Source organism: Barbatula barbatula (genome assembly GCF_947034865.1).
Source record: "Barbatula barbatula genome assembly, chromosome: 12".
NCBI classification, from domain to species: domain Eukaryota; kingdom Metazoa; phylum Chordata; class Actinopteri; order Cypriniformes; family Nemacheilidae; genus Barbatula; species Barbatula barbatula.
In genome coordinates, this window is record NC_136775.1 from 20,141,700 (window position 1) to 20,164,905 (window position 23,206).

Genomic DNA, 23,206 nt, shown 5'->3' on the forward strand with positions numbered 1-23,206 from the left:
GCGCTTTCGGGGAAGTTGCGGATTTTGAAACGGTTGTGAAAGAAAACATTCGGAGTTAAACACGTCTCCATTTTCCGTCTTAACGTAAGTGTGCAACTTCTTATATCGTATAAAATGCTATCTGTGCACATAAGCGCGTGAGGATCTGTTTGTTGCTTACTTGAGGACATCATTTAGCTGTTCTGTTCTGTTGTAGGTTTTGTTTGCCTTGTAACGTAGTCTCGCCAGATCACGCTGGATCTGTATACTGAACGCGCACGGAATGATTGAAAGTGAATGCTTTAGACTTGTTCAAAGGTTTGAATTTAGAGGTCATGGATTGTGTTGTTCTGGTGTGTGATTTGTGATATATAGGAGGTTATATATTGGATGCATAATGTTGTCATTATGTTGTATTGATGTGTGATATACTGTGTGTGCAGTCAGTGTACAGAGATGGACGAAGAAGAGAGCACGGAGCGACAGATGCAGATCGCCATGCTGTGTCAAAGGCTGGCAAAGATGAAGCAGTTGTTTAATGATGGTAATAAAATGTGTATTTTTGTAATGCATATAAATGTTATTCAGGTTCCCCATAGTCACAAGAAACCTGAAAATACAAAGAACGTTGACAAGTTGTGATTTAGGGAATTATAATACACATGCATGTAGTTGCTTTCAGTTGAATAGTGAAATTTGTTCACTTGTTTCACATGTCTTTTTTTTTTTACAGATGACACAGATTACATTAACCAGGCTATCAGTTCAAACTCCCCTGACACCTGCCGGACATTTCTGACCAATCTGGAGAAAAAAGGCAACCTACAAACTGATGCCAGCCTGCTCACCAAGCTTATGGACTGCTACACGCGTGTCTTTTCCAGCATGCCGTTGGGAAAGTACAGTCAGAATGAGAGTTATGCCAAGATGCTGGTCAGATTTGCGGAGTTAAAAGCGTAAGCCGCTTGTGATTGTAATTCACCATGTCTACGTGTCTGCCTTAAATCTTAATCCCTGTGTCACTGAAGCAATAGTTCACCTGAATGATATTTCATATCTATAGTCATGAATACCATTCACCAGTCTTTAACACAGTGGCAGCTGAACGAATTAGTTCATTTTTGGTGCTTGACAGATGTGGTCAAACATGATATATTTCTTTAAATCAACACAATTTTTGATGCTTCTTTCAACAGCATCCAAGATGTGAATGATGCACAGGCTAGTTTTGATATTGCGAGGTCCCACTGCAAGGATTTTGCTTTTGTCCACATAGCTTATGCTCAGTTTGAGCTTTTGCAAGGTAAGCAGTAGGTTCATAAATCAATTCACAGTGAATAAGACATAATTTTCTAGGGACTTTTTAAGAAATGTTTAGTAATTATTTAATCTATGCTCCTCCGTCATGTTTCTTCTCACCAGGCAACGTTAAGAAGTGTAGTTCAATTCTTCAGAAGGCCTTTGAAATGAACGCTAAGCCCAGGCGCCTTCTTGAAGCTGCTGTGCGGAATCTAAATGCAGGCAAACGCCAGCTCATTTCCCATGAAGATAAAGAGAATATATCAAGTAAGTTCATAATGTTTATTTCGGTGTATGACAGACAATACCCTATAAATACACAACAGAATAAATGGAGAATTCATAATGGGAAATGCATTAACACAAGACATAAAACATTTCTTTATAAATGCTTTAATTACTATACTGTAAGTCTTTTTAAACATCTGACTGTTTATTGTGTTTTTAGTGTCAGCCCATGAAATGAGCTCCAGAAGATCAAACGAAACATGTGACCTGCAGGCCAGCTGTGCTGAGGGGTATCAGAAATATTCCCAATATACATTTATGTCCAATTTAAGATTTGTTAGCAACATTACTCAAAAATTTAAACTAGCTGGCTTTTTCATATTGTATGAAAACGTTTAGGTAAAAAGTGTATTCAGGTGCTCAGCTCTTCATATAAATGCAATGTTGATATTCCTCCGATTTAAATAACAATATTGCTCAAAACACTAGGCGTTTAAATCGTCTATGTAACAGCTTCTTTTTTAATTTCAGGAATGATAATAAATTTAGTCCACAAGAGGAGAATATGCCAGTTTTGAGATCAGGGTCACAACAAAGACGACATTTCTTGGTAAGCTGCAAGATGAAGATCAAGTCAGCGAAAAGGTTTGAAATAAAGTTGTGACTGATGTTACAATGTATGCTTCCTCATACAGGGAGAAAGATTACCCATGGGGCCTCTGTCCATACCTGAAAATGAGAGCATTGACTCTGAAAACGTTCAGAAGCCGGAAGCTTCCTCCTTCAGCAACGGTTTCTCCAGGCGAGTCCTCCGAGTTCAAACAGTAATAGGAGCTATGATGTATACAGTATGTGAAGATATACAGGACATGAAGATTGTTTTCTTGAAATTAGTCCAGAAATTGTGTGTGTATTTAAAAAGGATGTGATAATACAGGTCTGTTGCCAGGCCAGGGTGGGGGTTCGGGTGGTTCAAACGACCCACCCCTCACTGTCAAAGGTTCAGAATTTAAGTCTTTTTTCAAAGTGTGTCATTTTTAATAACTGCCAATAATTCGTATCATGGGGGTCAGAAGCACAGAAAGTATGAGTGCAAAAATGACACTACTTTATCGGCAGCTTCAGTGAGACGTATGACCAGAGAAAGAACCACCACTTCTACAAGGCTGGCTATAGCCCTGTTATGGTTATTGTTGAGTAATCCACAGAATTGAACATTTAACAAATTTAATTAAGACTTTATTGAATATTTGTTAGATGCATGTTGTTGATGTCACTTTTATAAGTTCCTTTGATCTAACATATAAAATGCATTTTTTTTAAACAGACAAATGCAAGGTTCGAATGTCCGCTCCACATTTCCTTTGTGTCCCTCAAAGAAAGGGACTCCAGATGGAGACTCCTACAGTTTAAACCTAAAGGTATGAGAGTCAGCTTGCCTAATAAAATGGTCATTTATCAAAGTTATGAGTCACGTGAAAGGCGCATTAAATATAAACATTTGCTGAATATCTTGTGCCTGTGTGTATGCTAATGTGTTCCCGAAAGTTGAAGTGTGTGAAACATGTCTTCCTGCAAACACGGACCGAAAATATTATCGATCCTTCTTGGCGCTTATATCTGCTGTCTCTTACCAGCAATAGAATGCAGTGAACCACTATCACAAATTAAAGGTTATTTGCTGTTTTCCAGAAGGGCAGCAATCCCTTGTTTGTCTTTGTTATATGTGACCCTCTTATATTAATACTGGTGTCACATTTAGCGAGCGCTATGTAAACATCCAGTACGTTCACAGCACTTAGATGTTCTCTTTTGTGTACAGCCACCTGTGATCAGTCCAGATCATCATAGAGGAGAGATCGATGAAGTGGGCACAATAACAGCACTCTTACAAGAAAGAAAAGCGAGTTCTAGAATGGAAGGTAATTCTATAAGAATGAGATTTTCCTATTTAAAGAAATGTTTAATTGACTATCATCTGTGAAATAGAGTTTAGCGGAATGTTCAGTCTACTCTTTTCAAAACAATGACCACCAGCCTACTAACGTTTGACTATACATGTATTTCAGCGCGAAATTATAATCTTAGATTATGAACAAAGATGTGTATGATTGCAAAAGCAGTGTTGTTTTCTCTGATGTTATTTATTCAAATTTGTTTTATAGACACCATAGACATAAACCAGTTCATTGGATCAAACTCTCCTAAAGACTGTGAAAAGTTCCTAAGAAACCTTGAAATGAGAGGAGATCCGCAGTCTGACCCATCTTTTTTATCCAGACTCTTGGACTCTTACGCAAAAGTGTTTGCTAAATTTCCCCTGGCGAAGCATAGCAAGCTTGAATGTTATGCCCGAATGCTTTTGCGTTTCGCAGAGTTAAAAGGGTAAGCACATATGAACTTCACGAAAACACACAATACAATTTCACCTTACAACATTTTGAATAATTACTTTTGCAGAATTGAGGATTCAGATGAAGCTCAAGATCATTTCAATATTGCCAGATCACACTGTAAAGCTTTTGCTTTTGTGCACATCGCACATGCTCAGTTTGAGCTGTCACAAGGTAATGCACCATGTTTTCACATATGGAAAACCGATGTAAAAATCAATGTCTTTATAACATGTGTTTGTAAATTCTCCCAGGCAACTTTAGGAAGAGCAGTATGATTCTTCAGAAAGCTCTGAGCTCCAACGCACAGCCAGCTGAGCTCCTCCACACTGCCATCAGATTTCTAAAGTCTGGCAAAACTCGACTGCTTTCTGCTGAGGATCAAGAGAGCAATCCTGGTATGTCTGATTTAAATTGTAAGCCTTATTTCCTGTTAAAAGGGGACTTTTACCTCATGAAGTCCACATAAGTATTAAGAGTCCTTAAAATTGACTATATATATCTGTGATAAATAAAATGGAATTAAAGAACACCTTACAGTAACATCGTATTTGTTAACAATCAGTTAATGCATTAGCTTTGACATGAACTAATAATGTATAATATTCTAAAGCATTTATTTGTCTTTGTTCATGTCAATTTCAGCATTTGCTTAATGCACCATGAACTAAAATGAGTAATTGTATTGAGCTTAACTAAGATTAATAAGGATTAGTAAATGCTGAAAACTCTATTGTTCATGTTAGTTAATCCATTTACTACTGTTAACGAAAATATCTTTATAGTGTTAACGCCAGCAAAGGCCTCTGTAAAGTTATCAATAGATACAAAAAATGAATTGTGATTTTTAAAGTGAAATTAAACATACACAATATATTTATTTTAGTGCTGTCAATCGATTAAAAAACGAATCACACTCAGCTTTGATGTTTTTAAATATACTTTAATATTCTAATAATTTCTAATTGAATCTCCAAATGAATCTAGAAACAACACATTTCTTTAACAGCATCATTTTATGAATGAAAGCCAACATTGTAATACTGTTGGCTTTGGAACTGTTGACTTTATTGGATTTCATTGTTTTCTACTAATCAAACCCATTATAATAAGTGTAATAAATAAGGAAAATAAAGTTCTCAAACACTATACAGTCTTTACTGCTAAAGTCATGAAATACAGAAGAATCCTCATTAAACTACAAAATCACATTGATTTCTTATTTTCTTTTGTTCGTCGATTAACATTAGTGACAGGACTCACAGCAGCACGTTTAAGAGCGCGGCCCCTTTAAGAGCCTTTTCACTAATCACTTTAGTTGAAGACTTTGCTTGTGAAAATACTTGACAGCATGTGCTTTCTGGCACAGTCTTGTGTGTATTTGCTCATTCAAGCACGAAAGAGAAGTTAATACTGGTGCGCTTTCTGACATTTTCTGACACCAGACAGCACATGTGTACACCAGACAGGACCGCTGTCCCGTTGCACTGAGCCGTGTTCCACAGCCAGAAGCTGTCAATCTATACTGCACATGTCAATAAAATATTAAGGTGCTATTTGAAATGGTTGTAAAGGACTTTATATGAATAAGAGCTTTATTACATTTACATTTAGCAGACACTTTTATCCAAAGCGACTTACACAGAGTTCGGGTAGCAATAAGCATTATACAAAGATCAATAGTATAATAGGTGCTTATACAAAGTTACTAGTTTCAACGAAAGCTTGACCACTACCTGTTGAGAGAAGTTAGTGTAGTGTTAGTGTATGTTTTCTTTCATTTGTCTGTCAGGTATTTGCCGAAGAGGTGTGTTTTAAGTCGTTTTTTGAAGGTTGTGAGAGATGTGGTTGACCGGACCGCATTGGGAAGAATGTTCCACCAGGAAGGAGTTGTGAAGGAGAATGAGCAGGAAAGAGATTTAGTGCCCTTATGAGAAGGCATTACAAGGCACCGCTCGTTTGCTGAACGCAGGGTTCTTGATGGGGTGTAGGAGTGTAGTAGGGTGTGAAAGTATGCCGGCGCAGATCCAGTGATAGTCCTGTATGCAAACATCAGTGACTTGAATCTGATCCGGGCTTCAACGGTAGCCAGTGGAGAGAGATGATAAGGGGTGTAACATGAGCCCTTTTGCACTGTTGGTAGATGAGACGTGCTGCTGCGTTTTATAACCTTGCGAATGTTAAATAAGGCATATCGGCATGAAATGCCGATATGCTTGTCTTTGCAATGTGATCATTGAAGGACAGCTGTTCATCAAATATCACTCTGAGGTTCCTGGCTGATTCGGAGGGGTTAAATCATATAATATAGTTATTATATTATGTAACCCTAGACAATGGTGACAGAAACATCGGATGTGTTAACGTTGAAAGCTCTGGTTTGATGTTTTTTTCTTCAAAACAATTGCAAACATATTTTTGTTTTGCAGAAACTTCAGCAGCAACGAGAACCAGAAATGCAGAAGTAGATCCAGTAAAGGTTCCTGAAGAGCCACAGAAGCCCCCAGCCAAAGAGCCTTCATCAGAGTGGAAGATTCCTGCACTCATTAACAGACATGCATCTCCAGAGGTCTGGACAAAGTTGGGCTTTTTCCATTTCGTGTTTTCTCTTTAGGAATATGAGGACAGATAGGTTTGGCAGAAATAGCTTCAACACAAATATGATCTCTTCTGTATTTAGGACCACAAGCCACCCGCTGGCGCTGTTTCAATGTCATTCTCGCTTCACGCCACAAGAACACCCGCGCCTCGAATACACTCGACTCTAAGCTGTCAGACGCCCAACAACAAAGACCCAAATGCAAACAAGTAATGCAGAGCACATGCAGCCAATGTCATGCTTTGTTTACTAACGTTAACCTCACTTTCCCTCTGTTGATCAGCAGTTTTGTTACCCCTGTGGTGAAGCAAAGGACAGTGATTGTGTCTGTTCCATCTACGGCACAGAAAATGGGTCACACACAATTGCCGTGCACTCCACAGAGCCAAATGTCCTACATTCAGCAGTCATCTCAGGTAAACATGCTCACTTGTCCAGTTTATCATGCTGATCAACTGGTATCCTTGATTAAGGGCGGGTGATATATACGACATGGGTAAATTGGTCAAAACTCATGGATCGATGGATTGGTTAATGGACAGGGTAGTTGGATAAATCGGTTGCTTTGAGTGCTACTTTTGTATACTTTTCCCTCTAAATTCTTTAAGAGTCTGACCTTTTGCTTTCAGCCATCTGCTTCAGCTTTCTCAAACGAAACCATCACAATCAAGGGCAAACAGTTCTTCATTTTCAAGATGATCGGCCGAGGCGGATCCAGTAAGGTACGGAAAAATAAACAGAACAATGTTGGCCATTTCATGCAAACCACCTCTGGGTAACAGAACTTTTGTTTATTTTCAGGTCTATCAGGTGTTTGACCAAAAGAAGCACACGTACGCTCTGAAATATGTGAATCTAGAGGAGGCTGATGCACAGGCAGTGGAAAGCTACAAGAATGAGATCGAGCACTTGAATCATCTTCAACAGTACAGTGACCAGATCATCAAACTCTATGACTAGTAAGTTTTTCCACAAGTGACCTCGCCATCTTTACCGCGGTGTACTCTGTTATCAGTGTACCATCTCTAAATGTACCTGATGGCACAGCTGATGAGCTTTTTCTGTCTGTTTGAAGTGAAATCACCAGCAGTTATATTTATATGCTCATGGAGTGTGGTCACCTGGACCTCAACACCTGGCTTCGCAACCGGAAATCTGTCAACCCACTGGATAGAAAATGTTACTGGAGGAATATGCTGGAGGCTGTGCACACAATCCACAAACATGGTAACTTCCTCTCCGCTTTCTTATCCATACAGAGTGAAATATCATGGAGCCGCCATCACTATAGTGGAAAAGATTAGAATGACAAGAAAGAAATCTTAAATCTTAGAGGTGCTTATAGTGGTCACTATTACTTATTGTATGTCAAACCATGCACTTTTTGCGCTACAGACATTACCAATTATTGTTATGTTATAGTGTAGGCCTAAATTGTGTTAAGCAATAGGCCTGGTGTGACACCCAAATTTTAACAGAATACAAGCAACAGAACATTTTAACCGAATCAAAATGTTAAATCGTATAACTTCTATTGTATGTGTAAAATAAAAATCGAATAAAAAATTATCTGTAATTAAACGTGGTCTATAGAGACTTTCTTTTAGGTGTGTTTGATCGTAATCCCCCAAAACACGATCTAAAGCTGAATAGCAATGTGCTAAAATCCCCTCAGAACACCTTAGTAACTAGATGGCAACCACCCGCAATGGTGTAGCATAATGCTGGTGAGTTTAATCGTCAAGGCACCATTAACTTAATCATTCACAGATCTCTCTCTTTTAATATTTTAAGGTATCGTCCACAGTGATTTAAAGCCAGCAAATTTTGTAATAGTTGATGCCTCTCTTAAGCTGATCGATTTTGGAATCGCCAACCGCATTCAACCAGATATGACTAGCATCATGAAGGACTCGCAGGTCAGAACCGAACTGTCATCTGGATTAAAATTTCTGGACTGTGTTATGAATTGTTTTTTTACTCGTTCTTTTATTTTGCTTCAGGTGGGGACACTAAACTACATGCCACCGGAAGCCATTAAAGATACTTCCTCGAATGGAAGGCCAGGGTCAAAGGTGAGATGGATGCCAGGGTCAATGCAGTTAGTTACATTTTATTCAGATATTGTAGCATGCTTTTTTTTCATCGGCTCTCTACAGATCAGTCCTAAAGGAGACGTGTGGTCACTGGGATGTATCCTATATTATATGACTTATGGAAAGACTCCGTTCCAGAACATCACCAATCAGATCACCAAAATCCATGCCATCATAGACCCGTCCCATGAGATCGACTTCCCTGATATTCCAGAAAAGGACTTGCTTGATGTGGTCAAGGTGTGTGACTATATTTCCGTGCTGAACAGTTAGTTATGGACAGTTTATTGTGCAGTGCCTAACATCAATCCATTGTCTGTTTTAGAGGTGTCTAGTTCGTAATCCTAGAGAAAGGATTTCAATAGCAGAGCTCCTCGATCATCCGTACCTGCAGTTACAACAACAGCCACCACGTGAGTCAGGTATGTTTTTATCAAGCAACACAAAAGAAAACTTGAAGAACCCTCATGCATCCCTTACAAACATTGATTCCAAATTCTGGGTATATTTTGAGCATTAAAATTATGAATGTCCCTCTGTTTGCCTGCAGAACCGTGTAACAGTGATTTGAAGAGAATCCTCAATGAGCTGGCAGCTCTTCGGTCTCCCCACAGTATCGCCAGAGCTGCTAGTGTAAGTGCTTCTCATTTCAACATTGTGTTTAACCATTATAATGCCACTTTTTTATTGTATTGCTGAACATTTAGTAACAAACTGTTAATTTTCAGTCATTTTAACCATATCTTTCTCAACTTCAGAACCTGGCCAAGATGTGCAACAGTGGACAGAAATTAGATGTTTCTGAATGTGTGAAAACATCAAGTCAGATTGGAAATAAATAGGATGTTCTGTGGGTAATTTTTTCACGGCACTTGGAGATATACACAACTCAAAACCACTATTCGTCCTTTAGAGCCTTTTAGAAAGTCAAATATTCTCTGATTTCTGAGCTTCTTGTATCACTAACTAACCCCGCTTACCAACTTTTTATAGGTGTATTAAGGTTTTTGTTTTTTCTCTAGCGGCACCTGTTTTTATTTGACTGCATTAATATTACATTCTGTAATGATACAGTCTAAGAAATGTACATGAGAAATAAACATACCTTTTGAGGTATATTTCAAATGTTGTATTTGTTTGTAATTTTATAAATGTAGTCCTGGTACTATTGTTGCTGTACTGATAGGTAATCTGTCATGTTCCAAAATGACCTTACACTGCTTTTTCAGTCACGATCAAAACCTTGGAAGCTACTGTACCTACTGACCTACATAGGCTGCATTTAATGGCATTATGTGTGAATCTAACAAATAAATGTATAAGACACATTTGACTTCAAATAAAACATATAATATTAAAATTAAGATCGAACATAATGATGCCATAAATGTTACGATGATGCAAAAATCTAAATGTATGTATGAATGCATGTATGTTAGGCTTTTATTACATCATTGTATGGAAATGGTGTTCTGTTATCTTGGAAATTAAAATGGTTATTGTATACATTGCATTGTGAGATATAGCATTCTGTGCATTATGCTTTACACTAACCACTTATTTATACATACAGAAAATAATACCTTCCACAGTAAACATACTATACTATAAAAAAACTATAAATAGATTACCAACAGAAGCTAAATATTAAAAACAGTTTGAAAAGGTCATTTCAATTGGTATTAAATTTTTATATTTGAGAAGATTTTTTGCATTTTCAAGTGACACACAGGAACAAATTACAATTTGTAAATTGTTTTGGACCTAAACATTTAATACAAATAAAGATACAATAAACAACAAATGAGGGCACGTAACCGCCTGACGCGGTGTCAATCAGAACTCCTCCCACGCGTTTATCCAATCAGAGCAGCGCTTGTCCTTGCGCGTGGTGACGTCACGTCGCCTTTCCTGTTTGCATCTTAGAGCAATGGCGGCGGCGGCGGCACGGCTCTTCTGGAGAAGTTCAGGCGTTAAGTCTTCGTTCAGCGGTTTACCCGGCACCGTGCACAGCAGTTTGAGGATAACTCTTTTGAAACTGTCTCCTGACTGCACAACCAAGCCGAAAACACAGAGAAGACATGCAGCGCACTTCACTTTTCACCCTGACCCTGTCCCCACTCAGTATGGTAAATGCCCTTGTTTATATTTTACACTGCATATCTATAACACAAGTAACACCGACATATTATTAACATATACTAACATGCATATCTGTTTTAGCCACTTCAATATATGATTTATAAGTCATGATATTGGACATATGGGGATTATTGTGGCAAACCAACGTGAATCTTTACATACATACATACATACATAGGCTACAGACATACATATGTACGTGTACACATACATACACATTTAGTACATATAAAGAGCTGAAAACGGCATCTGACCATCTTGAAGGTAAATGACAAGCATTAGAGATAAAAAATCAAGTGCGTGAGTAATGATGTTTTCATATGTCTGTCATGCTGTAAATAATACTGCACTGAGACATTATGACTGTGATGATGTCATCAATGAATTGATTGACAGTTTTTAAAGTTGTCCATGTCTTTTACATTTACTTTATAAGGCCTGTAAAAGCTTCTACTATCTCACCAATTCCCAATGAATTATTAATTTGCAGGGCCCACCATTAAGATGAATTTTTTCCAGGCTATAACCAGTGCCCTGGACAATACTCTTGCAAGAGATCCCACCGCAGGTACTTCTGGATGTTTCTTGGATTTCTTGTGTGCTTTGTGTCTTTCTTGGGAACTTGTTTTAATTATTAAGTTCGGATAACTCAATTAACATTTAATTTTAGTCATTTAGCAGAGGCTTTTATCCAAAGCGACTTACAAAGAGTTCGGGGAGCAATAAGCGATATGTCATAAAAGAGCAATAGTACATTAGGTGCTAATATTGTGCAGCAAGCTCGTATTAGAACACTTGCTTGCTGTAGAATTGTTTAAATGTGCATGGCAGATTTTTACCACATAATTAAAATATCTTTGTCTGTGTGAAGAGGGCACTAAAGTGTGCAATACACTACCAAAACATGAATGGTTAGAGGTTGATCGCCTCAAAAATGAAAAAGCTGTAATTTATGCTGCTACCTCATATCGTTTCTAACGTGACTTTCTGACTGGCATCTTTGTTGTACCTTTATCATTTTACTTTGAACATGTTTTAGCTGGTGTAATATAAAAATATCCTTCTCCTTTAGTCATTTTTGGTGAAGACGTCGCTTTTGGCGGGGTTTTCCGATGCACGGTTGGACTGAGAGATAAATATGGTGAGTATTCCATCATCTGCTCATACAGTAGGTCACTTAAGGTGAAACTTGAGGGGAAACTGAAGTCATGTTCAGTGTTTGACACTGGATGGCAGCACTATCACACATGTAATTCCTGACAGTAGGTGTTACTCAATTCCTGTTCCTGTGTTATTGAGAGGCTACATGAACCGCCATTGCTGTGAAAAAACGTTTCCATTGTAGTCAACTGAGTTGACGCGACTCTCTCTGTCTCTCTCAACAGCTCTGCATCTAGCTAAGCACAGTTAAGATGTGTTATCGCTACACCCTTTTTATGTAGAATACTTCTAGTCAAGTCAGCTTTATTTATATAGCGATTTTTACAATTTTCATCGTTACAAAGCAGCTGTAGAAGAAAACATTGACTATAAGCTAAACATATAAGGTTATGCAAGTCACAACACAGGTCAAATATCGGACACACTATAAATTCCTATATGCGGTGTTAATTAAATAAGACAATCAAATTCTAGCAGCCCCCCCGGCCAGGAAAACAGTGCAAAACAGTATGCAAACGGTGGCAAGGAATCCAAAACTCCATTGGAGGAGAAAAAATCTCCGAGGGAAAGCAGGCCTAACCAGGGGATTCCAGTTCCCCTCTGGTAAAAGCTGCAGCCACAGCGCAAGCTCGACAGTGCTTGCATAACAAGACAAAATAAAAAAGATCGATTTCATGGTTCTGATGAACACAAAGAGAGATATTTGGAAGAATAGTAGCAACTGAAATTTCTGGGACATCATTGACTACCATAGTAGGAAATAATATTGTATCATGTATTATGTACTTCATTACAGAATTTTCATTTTTGGGTGGAGTATCCCTTTGAGAGACCCAAGTATCAAAATTAACCTCAAATATTAGTAGTCTGTAGACCACTTAGAAATATTTAAACACATACGCTCATAAAGAATCCAGATTCTAAATAGAGTGCATGAATAGGTTGCATTTTACACCAGATTCGGCTAGTTACAAAAAACATACATGGGTTGTTTTCCTTTTTGATTTCAAACGCGGCTCTTTGTGCTAATATGATGCAATTTTGGGTGTTGAAAGTGCACAGTCTATAAAGAAAATCTTAATGGGAATTATATTTCACTGTTTAATGTCTTCAGTATTTCAATGCGCTTAATTAGTTATACAAAAATAAACAAAAGACATTCAGAAATTATGCTGTCGCAGAGCAAAACATACTGGTAAAATCAGGCATTATGATAATGATTAAAAACCATCTGCTGTTTTGCTCGCAGAAATGCTATATATAGAGCCACTCTGTGATGTTTTGAAATAAACACATTTAAGACTCCAATATGCCTCTCGCTGTGTTTGTGCCTTTTGTTAAGAATTGATGTCACAGGTTTTGTCCTTTGAGGGGTGTACTATTTTCCATTAGACTGGAACAGGCTTTTTCATGCCACTATTGAAAAAAGTGGATCATTTGGAGCTCTATTCTTGTGAGTGTTGATGTGGTGTGCAGGGGTCGTCGTGTAGAAGCAGCATACGAATGGCTGTCTGGATAAGTGACACACGCAGGCGTAACGTAATGCTGCTGCTCTCCACCTGAATGCGTCTACGCTGTGTCTGCTCTATGAATTGCTCTATCTGCTTTAAATTGCTTTCTCTGAATTGGATTGCAGACAGTGCCCAGTAAATGCTGTATTATTTTTGCAATGCCCATCATCAGACTTTAAAGCGCACATCACTATGCCTTTTTAATCACCTTGTTTAACAGATACATTTTTATGTCAGCGATAAAAATGTTATATGGCTGGATGATTTGGCCTAATCAAAATTTCTATTAATTGAAAATTTTCTCTTTTTTATGATTACTGAACGATTATTTTGGTATTTTTTCATTTATTTTTCTTTTTTTTGCCATGTGTAGAGTTTTTAGTGTTAATATGCCCAACTAAAGGTGGGGTATTATTTCTAATGAAACATTTCTCATCTCATGTTATTTGAAAGTAATCAAAGGAAATACATAGAATGTATGGTTATTTATTGAACATTTCGAGCAATACATATCTTTTTTGGACACATTTCCTTTGCAACTGAAGACACAAGAACAAACGCAACACAAATCATCAAATCATCTGTCTGCATGTCTCGTGAGAAATCAGGTGTACTTTAGGACCCTGCCTTGAGAGACCTGTGATTAATCGTATTTTAAAATGCGTTTGATTCAATATCGATTCTCAAAAGCTATGAATCTATTTTTTTCTTTCATATTTCTACAAGAGATCATGTAAGAGATCATCAACGTAAATCTTATTCCTACTGCTAGTCTTTTCCACTAGATGTCACTATTGTTTTTACAACGGGATGTTACACCAATAGTCAGTGAATTTCACCTGTAGGCTTCAGTATCAGAACAAGAGTTTTCCCATAGCGTCTGTGACACGATGCACGTTCCCGTTATCTCAGGGAACCGGGGTTACGTGAGTAACCTTATTGTTTTCCATAATTTAGAGTAAACATACTCCAAGTTTTCACTAAACCTCCTTTCTGAAATGGGCGCCAGGTCATCTGTTAGAGATGAATATTAAGGTCATTGTTTAATTGAGAGTTTTAAGATGCTCGGGCTTGGCTATGAAAGGAAATAACTTTCCACTCCAAATATAAAATCGTATTCATGTGGTTGTTCAGGATTCAAGGGTGGAGTGGAAAACAGGCTTTGTTTTCGTGCGAGTTTCAGTATATTTGGCCTGTTTTGATTTACAACATTATATAATTATAAAAAAACATTCCAGGGGAGTTTCTAGCTTAAGGCTAACAGTATATTAGTTCTAGTGTTTTTTGTACTAATGTTGTACTTGCACAGATTTGCACATGTGCACTTTATGTCGTCTGTGTGTTTATGTCTTATGTATAGCACCTTGGTCCTGGGGGAAACGTTGTTTTGTTTCACTATGTACTGCACTGTATATTGTTGAAAAGACAATAAAAGCCACTTGAACTTGATTAGTGATATAACCCAATCGTACAAATTATTATTATCATAGCAGGCTCAACACACCTGCTGCTCACTGTAAGTTCTCACATGTGGGCAAAATGGGCTGACATTTACCCTGTTCTCCTCAGGTAAGGACCGAGTGTTCAACACTCCATTGTGCGAGCAGGGCATTGTGGGATTTGGTATAGGTGTGGCTGCTGCGGGTGCCACCGCTATTGCAGAGATTCAGTTTGCTGATTACATTTACCCAGCGTTTGATCAGGTAAGGTCATTTTAAAAGGATGTATTAATATTGTCATTATTGTTATTTTGATTATTTCTTTTTTACTTTACTTTTTCAGTGGGCAAGTTGATCCAACAGCCCTGGTGTCACTGATATGTAAATGTCACTGCTTTTGTTTGTTTTCAGTCTTTTCGTATTAGACATACAAGAACTTTAGATTGATCAGGTTGCTGTTTACAGCTGACTTTTGATTTGTGGAGCATCAAATGCAAGATTTCTTGCAGTCAAGGGCAGATCCTAAATGTATGTGTTTGTGAGTTGGAAGCTAGGAAGTTAGAATGTTATGTGCGAGTTGATTTATAGGAGCGCTATGTTTGGGTACACTGTTCACATATTGAAACACTGTTCATTTATTTACCTATGTTGCCGACATTGTAACAAAGTGGGTTACAATTAGTTTCAAGTTACAATAATTCATATTCGATAAGTCTTTAGTTTTTAATTTTATTTAAGGATCAAATGTCGAGAGACACCTCTGAGATCTTGGAATAAAGAACTTGTCTGTTTGCTGATGTTCTCGCTTGTGTCTGCCTGAGTTTTCTAGGACCTAATATTTCTGGAGACTCTCAAAGTCTGTTTCTTATTCATTTTTATAATGTAATTATACTCATACGCTTCCTGTTCAAGACTGTAAAACTCAACTTTATAGTGAGTTTCTTCAAAAAGTTGTTGTCAACATTGTAAGAAAGTTTCCTGGCTTCATGCTCGGTTTACTTTAAATATACGCTTGTAACTTGCAAGCTGTTTATGATTTGATTTTTAGGCACATTAAACCGCATTAGTATGTGATTTCTTAGGCACAGCTGTGAGTAGGTATTGTTTTAATTTTATGCCGTTGTAAAGACATTTTTCTGTTTCCTACTTTTCATGACTTTAAAGATTGTTAATGAAGCCGCCAAGTACCGGTACCGCTCTGGAAACATGTTTGACTGTGGAAACCTGACCATCAGATCTCCGTGGGGCTGCGTGGGTCATGGCGCGCTCTATCACTCCCAGAGTCCAGAAGCCTTCTTCGCACACTGTCCTGGGATAAAGGTGAACTCTTATACTGATCAATCATGTTAAGAGAAAAAGTAACATTGTTTCACTAAACCAGTTGTTGAGCAAATCTGTGTCAAAAGCACTAATAAAGATCACATTAGAATTTTGCCAGGCTGTAATTGCTGCATTTTGTACCCTTTACTGTCAGAAGGAGTTTGCTATAGAAAAGCTTTAGTCTTGCTTCATACTTTTGGCTTAATGGTTACCTGATGCATCCATTTTGCAACAGATCATTTAGGTGGTGTTTACCTTGTCGTACAAAAACGGCGTTTAAAAACTTTTACACTGAAACTCAACCCCGGAGTTTTCAAACTAAAACGGTCCGCAGCATGTCCAAAAGTCTCAGTTTTCAGGGGGTCGTAAACTCCTGGGTTGTGTAAACACCAGGCTTAACCGTAGAAAGAGTTATGGGTTTATAAAAGAAAACGCACTACAATAATCTGCGTCTAATACACCAGAAAGTGTTGTTTGGTGTTTTTGGTTAAATAGAAATGTGCTGCTGATCTCCACCCCCAAATCCTGCTCTGGCACGGTTTAGAGCAAACAGGGTACATGTGAGTATGCCCTTAAAATCCAGCCACGGACAGAGTAAATATTAAAGTAAGGAACTCGCTTTGTTTAAGATTAAATTACATGATTAAAGGGACCCTTTGCCAAATAAATACAATTCTGTCTTGATGTCAGAGCCGATAGTCTTATGGTAATGTGCACCGACATATAGCGCTGTTGCGCTCCGGGCGCCCCGAGTTCGAGTCCCGGCTCAAGGTCCTTTCCCGATCCCACCCCCTCTCTCTCGCCGACCTCACTTCCTGTTCTCTCTACACAACAGCTGTCCAAATAAAGGCAAAAACTCTCCAAAATAAAAACTTAAAAAAAAAAATTCTGTCTTGATATACCCTTGAGTCGTTTCACAGCCCTACGAACTCAGTTAATCTTCTGAACACAAATTAAGAAAGTTTTGGTGAGGTCGGAGAGCTTTCTGAATCCCCCTAGATAGCAAAGTAACCAAAATCCAAAGTGCAGTAAGTAAAGACTGTTGTTATTATTGTATTTATTTTCCCTACTATGGCAGTAAATGGGAGATGAGTTCTGTTTGGTTACTGACATTCTTCCAAATATATTTCTGTGTGTAGCAGAAAAATAAATTTGGAAAACTCAAGGGTTAGTAAACGATGACAGAATAATATTTTTTGTTTGAAATATCCCTTTCATGGGCAAATTATAGTCCTGCATCTGACCAATGGCGTAGCCTCTACGTGATAGGCAATGCTTCGGTTCAAACACACACGTTAACTACAGGCTATAACCAAAAGTCAACACATTGATGAGAGGATTAATGGCAGTGAAGGCTGTGCGCTGCATGAGACAAACAAGTAATATTGCCAAAATCACATCATATATCCGCTCTTAAATGTAAATGAATGGTGATTTTATCAGATGTCAGGTTAATAAATCAGGATTTCAGCAGCAGTGAAAGTTACAGCTAGTTGGATTAAACACGACGTGATGACGTCACAAATATGCTTATTAGTGTCTCAAGTCGTTTGAGAAACACTGAAATCTCAATACATTTCTTTGTTCTGTTGAACACCAAGAAATATATTTGTAAAAATGTTTGTAGTTTTCAGTTCTGGGACATCCTTTATTAACATTGTTCTGTTGAACACATGATGTGATATTTTGAAGTGTTTAGGAAAACAAACAGTTCTGGGGCACCGTTGACTACCATATATTTTTCTTACTATGGTACTCAATGATGTCACATAACTGAAAATTGCTAACATTCTTTCAGATATCTTTCTCTGTGTTCATCAATTTATACAGGTATGAAATTACACGAGGGTGAGTAAATGATGACAGAATTTTCATTTTTGGGTGATCTATCCCTTTAAATACTGTATGTTCTGCTGGGCTGCATCCTATACACCCAATGTATTCCTTGAGGGTTCATGTGTTTTTTATCTTGGTTATCATTTGGACCATTACAAATTGGATTTATTATGCGCTATGCTTATTACGTTGGACTTTTCTTGTTTAGATTGTTGTGCCCAGAGGTCCAGTCCAGGCTAAGGGTCTCCTCCTCTCCTGCATCGCTGATCAGAACCCCTGCATCTTCTTTGAGCCCAAAATCCTGTACAGAGCAGCAGGTCAGTGATCAGAGAAGAGTTGCAACATTATTATCCATGTTCAGATTACACTCCATCTTTATTATATAAAATATGTTAAACTGCGGTATACTAGCTTTGGCATGTTTTACACCGTGCACAGTGAAAGCTACCAATAGGCCAGTATATTAACTCTGCAGATGTTTTGGCCAGCATTGGGCCATTTGGGGATTTTCTGCCGCGATTAACAGAAGTGGTTTTCCACCCGGTGTCAGTTAAAAAGTTAACCGACTGCTCTAATGAAAACATACACTGTCAAAAAATCTAAATTGGGATTGTATCTACAGTATATAACACTCAAGCCTAGAAACCTTTGAATTTGAATTTGAAAGCAGAAAACACAAAAATGTTAAGCAATAAAGAGCAGAGATCTGCACCAATTATTCAGCTGAAATGAGCTGAAATCCATATGCATGTGCTGTACTTGTGTGTGTAATAGAACACAGTCGCTTACGTTTATAATATCATAGATATCAGTCAGTGGTATTTGTTTATCTTTTATCTTTTGAATGGTAATTTATGCCTAAGGATTGCTTAAAGCAGGGCAGATATGGATAAGGTCACTGAGATATCTGAGATGTAATATTATTTTAAACAAGTAATTGGGTTTTGTAAATGGTTTAAATGTTGCTTAATGTTTTGGAGCTGGTGACTGAAGACCAGTTGCCTCTCATTTATATGTTTATTCTGAGGAATGGATCTCTTTCAACAAAGTTCTTTGGTATAGATTACTTCTCTAATTTACTTACACATGGAGGGAACAATTTTGTTGGAATTATTGATGGTTGTATTATTGTACACCATGTTGAACTCGCACACTTTGGACCCAAGATGATATTCTTAACATGTGAAAGGTGTGAGAGAAATCTCTCATTTAATCGTTTAAAAACCCATTCACTTTGATAAAAGTCACAGTACAGAAAAACAAAGCTGGTCACTAACAGCATTTCTTATTCGTTTTAAAGGTGTTTTAAATGATTTCAGGAAAACAGTTTGACACCTGTTGTCTGTCGTTTGGTTCATGATAACAACTGATTTAGAAACCCCAGGCTTCACCCACTTTCATTTCTTTTAGGAATGCACGATATACAGTATCTTAATATTAATATAATAGCAGTAAGTTGAGTGAAATAATTTCTCAGAGCAAACGCTCTATAATTGTTTTGCTTTATAAAATTAAAAAAAAATCTATATTATCGGGCGGATACCAGTAACATTAAAAATGTATCGTCCTATTCCGATATGGCCTATGATACATGAGGCATCCCTAATTTCTTTATTCTGTTATATATTTAAACATGAATTTAATCATCTGAATTAGGGTTATCCCGCCTATAAGATGTATTTTGGATTACAGCCTGAAGAACTCATAATGATGAATTTTTCAATTCAATTTGATGTATATAGTGCTTTTCTAAATTTTCATTGTTGCAAAGCAGCTTTACAGACATCATAATAAAAAAGAATGAAACTACATGTTGCCTCTCAGGATATTTTGCAGTGTATTAGGCAGGATATATATTTGAAATAACGTCTTTAATATACATGTTGCCTTTCAGGCTGTTTGCGCTGTTAGGCATTATCTATGTTTGAATAAACTTAATTAAATTGAAGTATGTTTTTAGAAAATGATTTAATAAAACTTTTAAAGTTTAAAATACTAACGGTAGAAGCTGTACTTATTATTTTACTGGAAAGTTTACAAAATTATTAATATGGTAATCCAACAACAAGCACAAGATTTTTGTGATTAAGTATGTATACTGGAAAAGCATGAAAACACACAGTGAAAGAACTGGAAAAGTGCTGGAGTTTGACTTTGGTGTAAGGCGTGAAAGGTTACCATAGAAACATTGTTTGCCGGTGATTAGTGTTGTGACACTTGCGCATAGCACTGCATGCATGTATTGGCCAGAACTACCTGAAATATTCATATATATTATGATGTTTTTAACAATCTAATGGTGGTAAAGGGTAAGATACCTGGCGAGCCACATGATTTTTGGAAAGAGCCGCATTGGTTCCCGACCACTGCTTTAAGTAGTGCTGTCTCCGTGATGTGGTTGAAAATGTTCACATAAGCTATTATCCTCCAGGAATGTGCATGGCTGGTTTGAGACTACTTTTCAAAGTATTTTGGATTAAAGGTAGGTTTGAGATGGTTTTAAGTTTAAGTTTAAGTGGCTTTTTATCGGGGGCCGGATGACTGCTTGCTTAAAAGCTTTTTGGACATCATCTAATGCAAGTGATGAGTTTATAATATTGAGCAGAGGTTCAGTTACAGAAGGAAAAACCTCTTAAAGTAGGTTAGGGTGAAAAGGTTCTAATATACACTATGACGATTTATCTGCTTTTATCACTTCTGTGAGCTCTTCCTGACCGAATGCAGTGAATAGGTGAAGCTGTTCATGTAGGTTTTTGTAACTAAGTGTATTAGTGAATGCTTTGTTGGCCGACCTCACAGTTAGAGGCCTGTCAGCGTGTTCGAGAAGACATTGTTAAAGGTTTCCGTGACAGCATCAAGGTCTTCTCGATTGTTTGCAACATGACATATTTGAGAAAGGTCTGGGGGATTAGTGATGAAGCTATTTTTCGTTGTTGAAATTATCGTTCTTCCCAGTCGATAGTCAGGAGTACAGCGAGAAGTTTTTGCTAGATTAATCGTACAGGCAACGAAGCAGTGGTCCGAGATATCATTGCTTTGGGGCAGGATTTCTACATTATCGACATCGAGACCATATGACAGTCTAAAGTGTGATAACGGTTATTTGGGGGTCTAGTCCCACAACACCAGCAGAGTTAAGAATATCTATAAAAGCGAGTCCTAAAGTATCCTTTAGATTATCGATGTGGATGTTACAGTCACCAACTACTAAGGCTATATCTACTGTTACTACCAATTCAGATAAAAGTTCTCTGAACTCATCATGTTAAGCACCATTACTTCAAATGATTTTAAGACCAGATTTATAATTTACTTAAAAAAAATTCAAATATAAACATCCACACCCCCTCCTCCATTTAAATATGTCATTATTTAATATTGATAAGATTTGTTTGTGATGATTTCAAATGTTTTTTATGTTACAGTTTTATGTTACAGTGGCTATATTATAAGTTGATACCGAGTAATGGATTTAAAGTGAGCTAATGGAGCTAAGTGAGCTAGGTGACATGCCATGGCAGCTAGCAGACGGTTGGTTAAGCCAGTCTGTCTGCTTCCTGGCCTGGGCCCCAGTTTGTCAAACATCGGAGCTATAAAGACCATTGGTCAAATTTCTAGAGAGGGGAGCGGTTCCTTCCTAGGAGGAATGAAGACAGGCCAGGGGCCTCATTTATAAATAGTACGTACGCACAGATTTGATCGTAAAGCGCAAAACGTTCAGATTTATAAAAACGGTCTTTGACGTGAAAAAGTGCTTAGCACCACATCAGGGTCTGAGCAGACCTGTGCACTTCTGCTTGTACGAGTGCTGCAGATTTTCGGAAATATAAGTCATTCTTACCGCTCGTAAAGGATTTGAACCTTGACAGGTGCTCTTTTATACCAATGACATTAATTAGATGTAATGTTTAGCTTCGCTCAATTTCTAGATCATTTGCATTTATAGACTTCACATATGACAGAGAGGTGTACATACGCTTTCTGTGCGTACGTTTGTTCTATCACATTTACGAAATTTGAGAAATAAGCGTAAAATCTAATTTAGGACGGTTTCTACGCAGCATTTTAAAAATGAGGCCCCAGGTCTCCTCCAAAAATATTAGGAGTCTCGCATGCAAGGTGAGCCACAAACAAAATCTACACGCTGGACCAGCAACTAACAGGAACAGTGACAATACACCCTGTGAATTCTCTATGATTTCTCAGAATAATCTTTTTAAATGTTTTTATTTGAAGAAAGTAGTAGTAACTAGTGTTTATTTTTGGGTTGTCTATATATTTGGGCAATGAATCTTACCTAAAAAACAAATGCACAATTTGTAACCATTGTGACTCTTAAAGAGTAAATAATTTGTGATTTTTAAGGTCTTACTTTGGTTAATGGAGTATTACAAGGAGTGCTGCAAATCCGACCCGGAACTGAAATTAGAACAACAGATTTACTCTTTAAAGCAAAAGTTTAAATTGGTGCTGAATAGTTTACAATAGTATTGTATGTGAAGAATTAACACAGCGTGGGTTTTATTATGCCAGTTATTGTCAATGCATCAACACCAGTATATCGAGACGCCTCTAATCCGAATGTTTGCAAATAGTAAATCATTGGTCAGTTTTTTTTTTTACAATTTCCCCCAGATTTTATATCGAATAAACCAACAGAACTTCCTGACCCTTTTTTAAGCACAGCGTATACTCATACTGTTTAATGTAAAATAAATGAATGAATGCTCTAAATTACACAGTCCTCTGATCTTAAGAAACGGTTGAAGAAATAAGATAAATAGACATTGAAAAAGAAAATGGAGCTGGTTTCATTTAAACAAAATAACAGTGTGGTGTTCTACTGGCATGGTCTGCTTCAGATCTGCTGAGGGTATTGCGGAGTAGCGGAAATTAACTGTCAGAGCCCTTTTTGAACCTACACATGATTCGATTAGAAATTAAAGGCACAAAATTGATTCAAACTTAGGTGTCTTGTATACGGGACAGTGACAGTCAAGGGGTTAAGTCACCGATATATGCGACAAATACAAGGGAGACAAGGGACGGCCATTATTTGTAATAGGAATTTCTATGGATTTGAACACAACTGCATGAAATATATCACACTGTGCAAGTGATTTTTGGATATTTCATAACAAAGTACACTTCCATATTGTGGCTTTAATTAACTTTTGCTAAATCTTTTGGCATTTATGCTAAA

General features: G+C 37.5%; 2 protein-coding genes across 6 annotated transcripts in view; both read left to right on the forward strand.

The window, feature by feature from the left end:
- Window positions 1-10,157, forward strand: ttk (ttk protein kinase). 5 transcript variants are annotated; one of them, XM_079468738.1, is made up of 26 exons: window positions 9-84; window positions 197-272; window positions 423-523; window positions 713-935; window positions 1,176-1,282; window positions 1,402-1,545; window positions 1,727-1,796; window positions 2,038-2,116; window positions 2,202-2,308; window positions 2,834-2,927; window positions 3,329-3,428; window positions 3,672-3,891; window positions 3,967-4,073; window positions 4,154-4,297; window positions 6,329-6,468; window positions 6,580-6,707; window positions 6,782-6,914; window positions 7,128-7,220; window positions 7,300-7,457; window positions 7,574-7,725; window positions 8,293-8,417; window positions 8,502-8,573; window positions 8,658-8,834; window positions 8,920-9,016; window positions 9,145-9,227; window positions 9,353-10,157. In XM_079468738.1, the coding sequence occupies exons 3-26, from the start codon at window positions 436-438 to the stop codon at window positions 9,434-9,436; spliced, it is 2,925 nt and encodes a 974-aa protein (XP_079324864.1). In that variant the 5' UTR covers window positions 9-84; window positions 197-272; window positions 423-435; the 3' UTR covers window positions 9,437-10,157. The 5 variants fall into 5 exon arrangements, with proteins under 5 accessions (XP_079324867.1, XP_079324863.1, XP_079324865.1 ...); XM_079468741.1 differs by lacking the exon at window positions 197-272 and having other exon boundaries at window positions 1-84; window positions 6,785-6,914; window positions 8,920-9,007; window positions 9,353-10,090; XM_079468737.1 differs by lacking the exon at window positions 197-272 and having other exon boundaries at window positions 3-84.
- A 262-nt stretch (window positions 10,158-10,419) lies between these two features.
- The window catches only part of bckdhb (branched chain keto acid dehydrogenase E1 subunit beta), a 50,305-nt gene continuing 37,518 nt past the window's right edge, over window positions 10,420-23,206 (forward strand). Inside the window, exons 1-6 of the mRNA XM_079468752.1 lie at window positions 10,420-10,723; window positions 11,227-11,304; window positions 11,809-11,877; window positions 14,978-15,111; window positions 16,012-16,167; window positions 18,212-18,320. Of these exons, the coding sequence (XP_079324878.1) occupies window positions 10,525-10,723; window positions 11,227-11,304; window positions 11,809-11,877; window positions 14,978-15,111; window positions 16,012-16,167; window positions 18,212-18,320 (745 nt within the window). The 5' untranslated portion in view covers window positions 10,420-10,524. The remainder of the gene's footprint in view (window positions 10,724-11,226; window positions 11,305-11,808; window positions 11,878-14,977; window positions 15,112-16,011; window positions 16,168-18,211; window positions 18,321-23,206) is intronic.

Excerpts from the sequence above, each read along its gene's own strand:
- ttk (XM_079468737.1), top strand. The coding sequence starts at position 436 with ATGGACGAAGAAGAGAGCACGGAGCGACAGATGCAGATCGCCATGCTG. Across the intron at positions 1,797-2,037 it reads CAGGCCAGCTGTGCTGAGGG|GAATGATAATAAATTTAGTC; the intron begins GTATCAGAAATA and ends TTTTAATTTCAG. Across the intron at positions 9,017-9,144 it reads ACAGCCACCACGTGAGTCAG|AACCGTGTAACAGTGATTTG; the intron begins GTATGTTTTTAT and ends GTTTGCCTGCAG.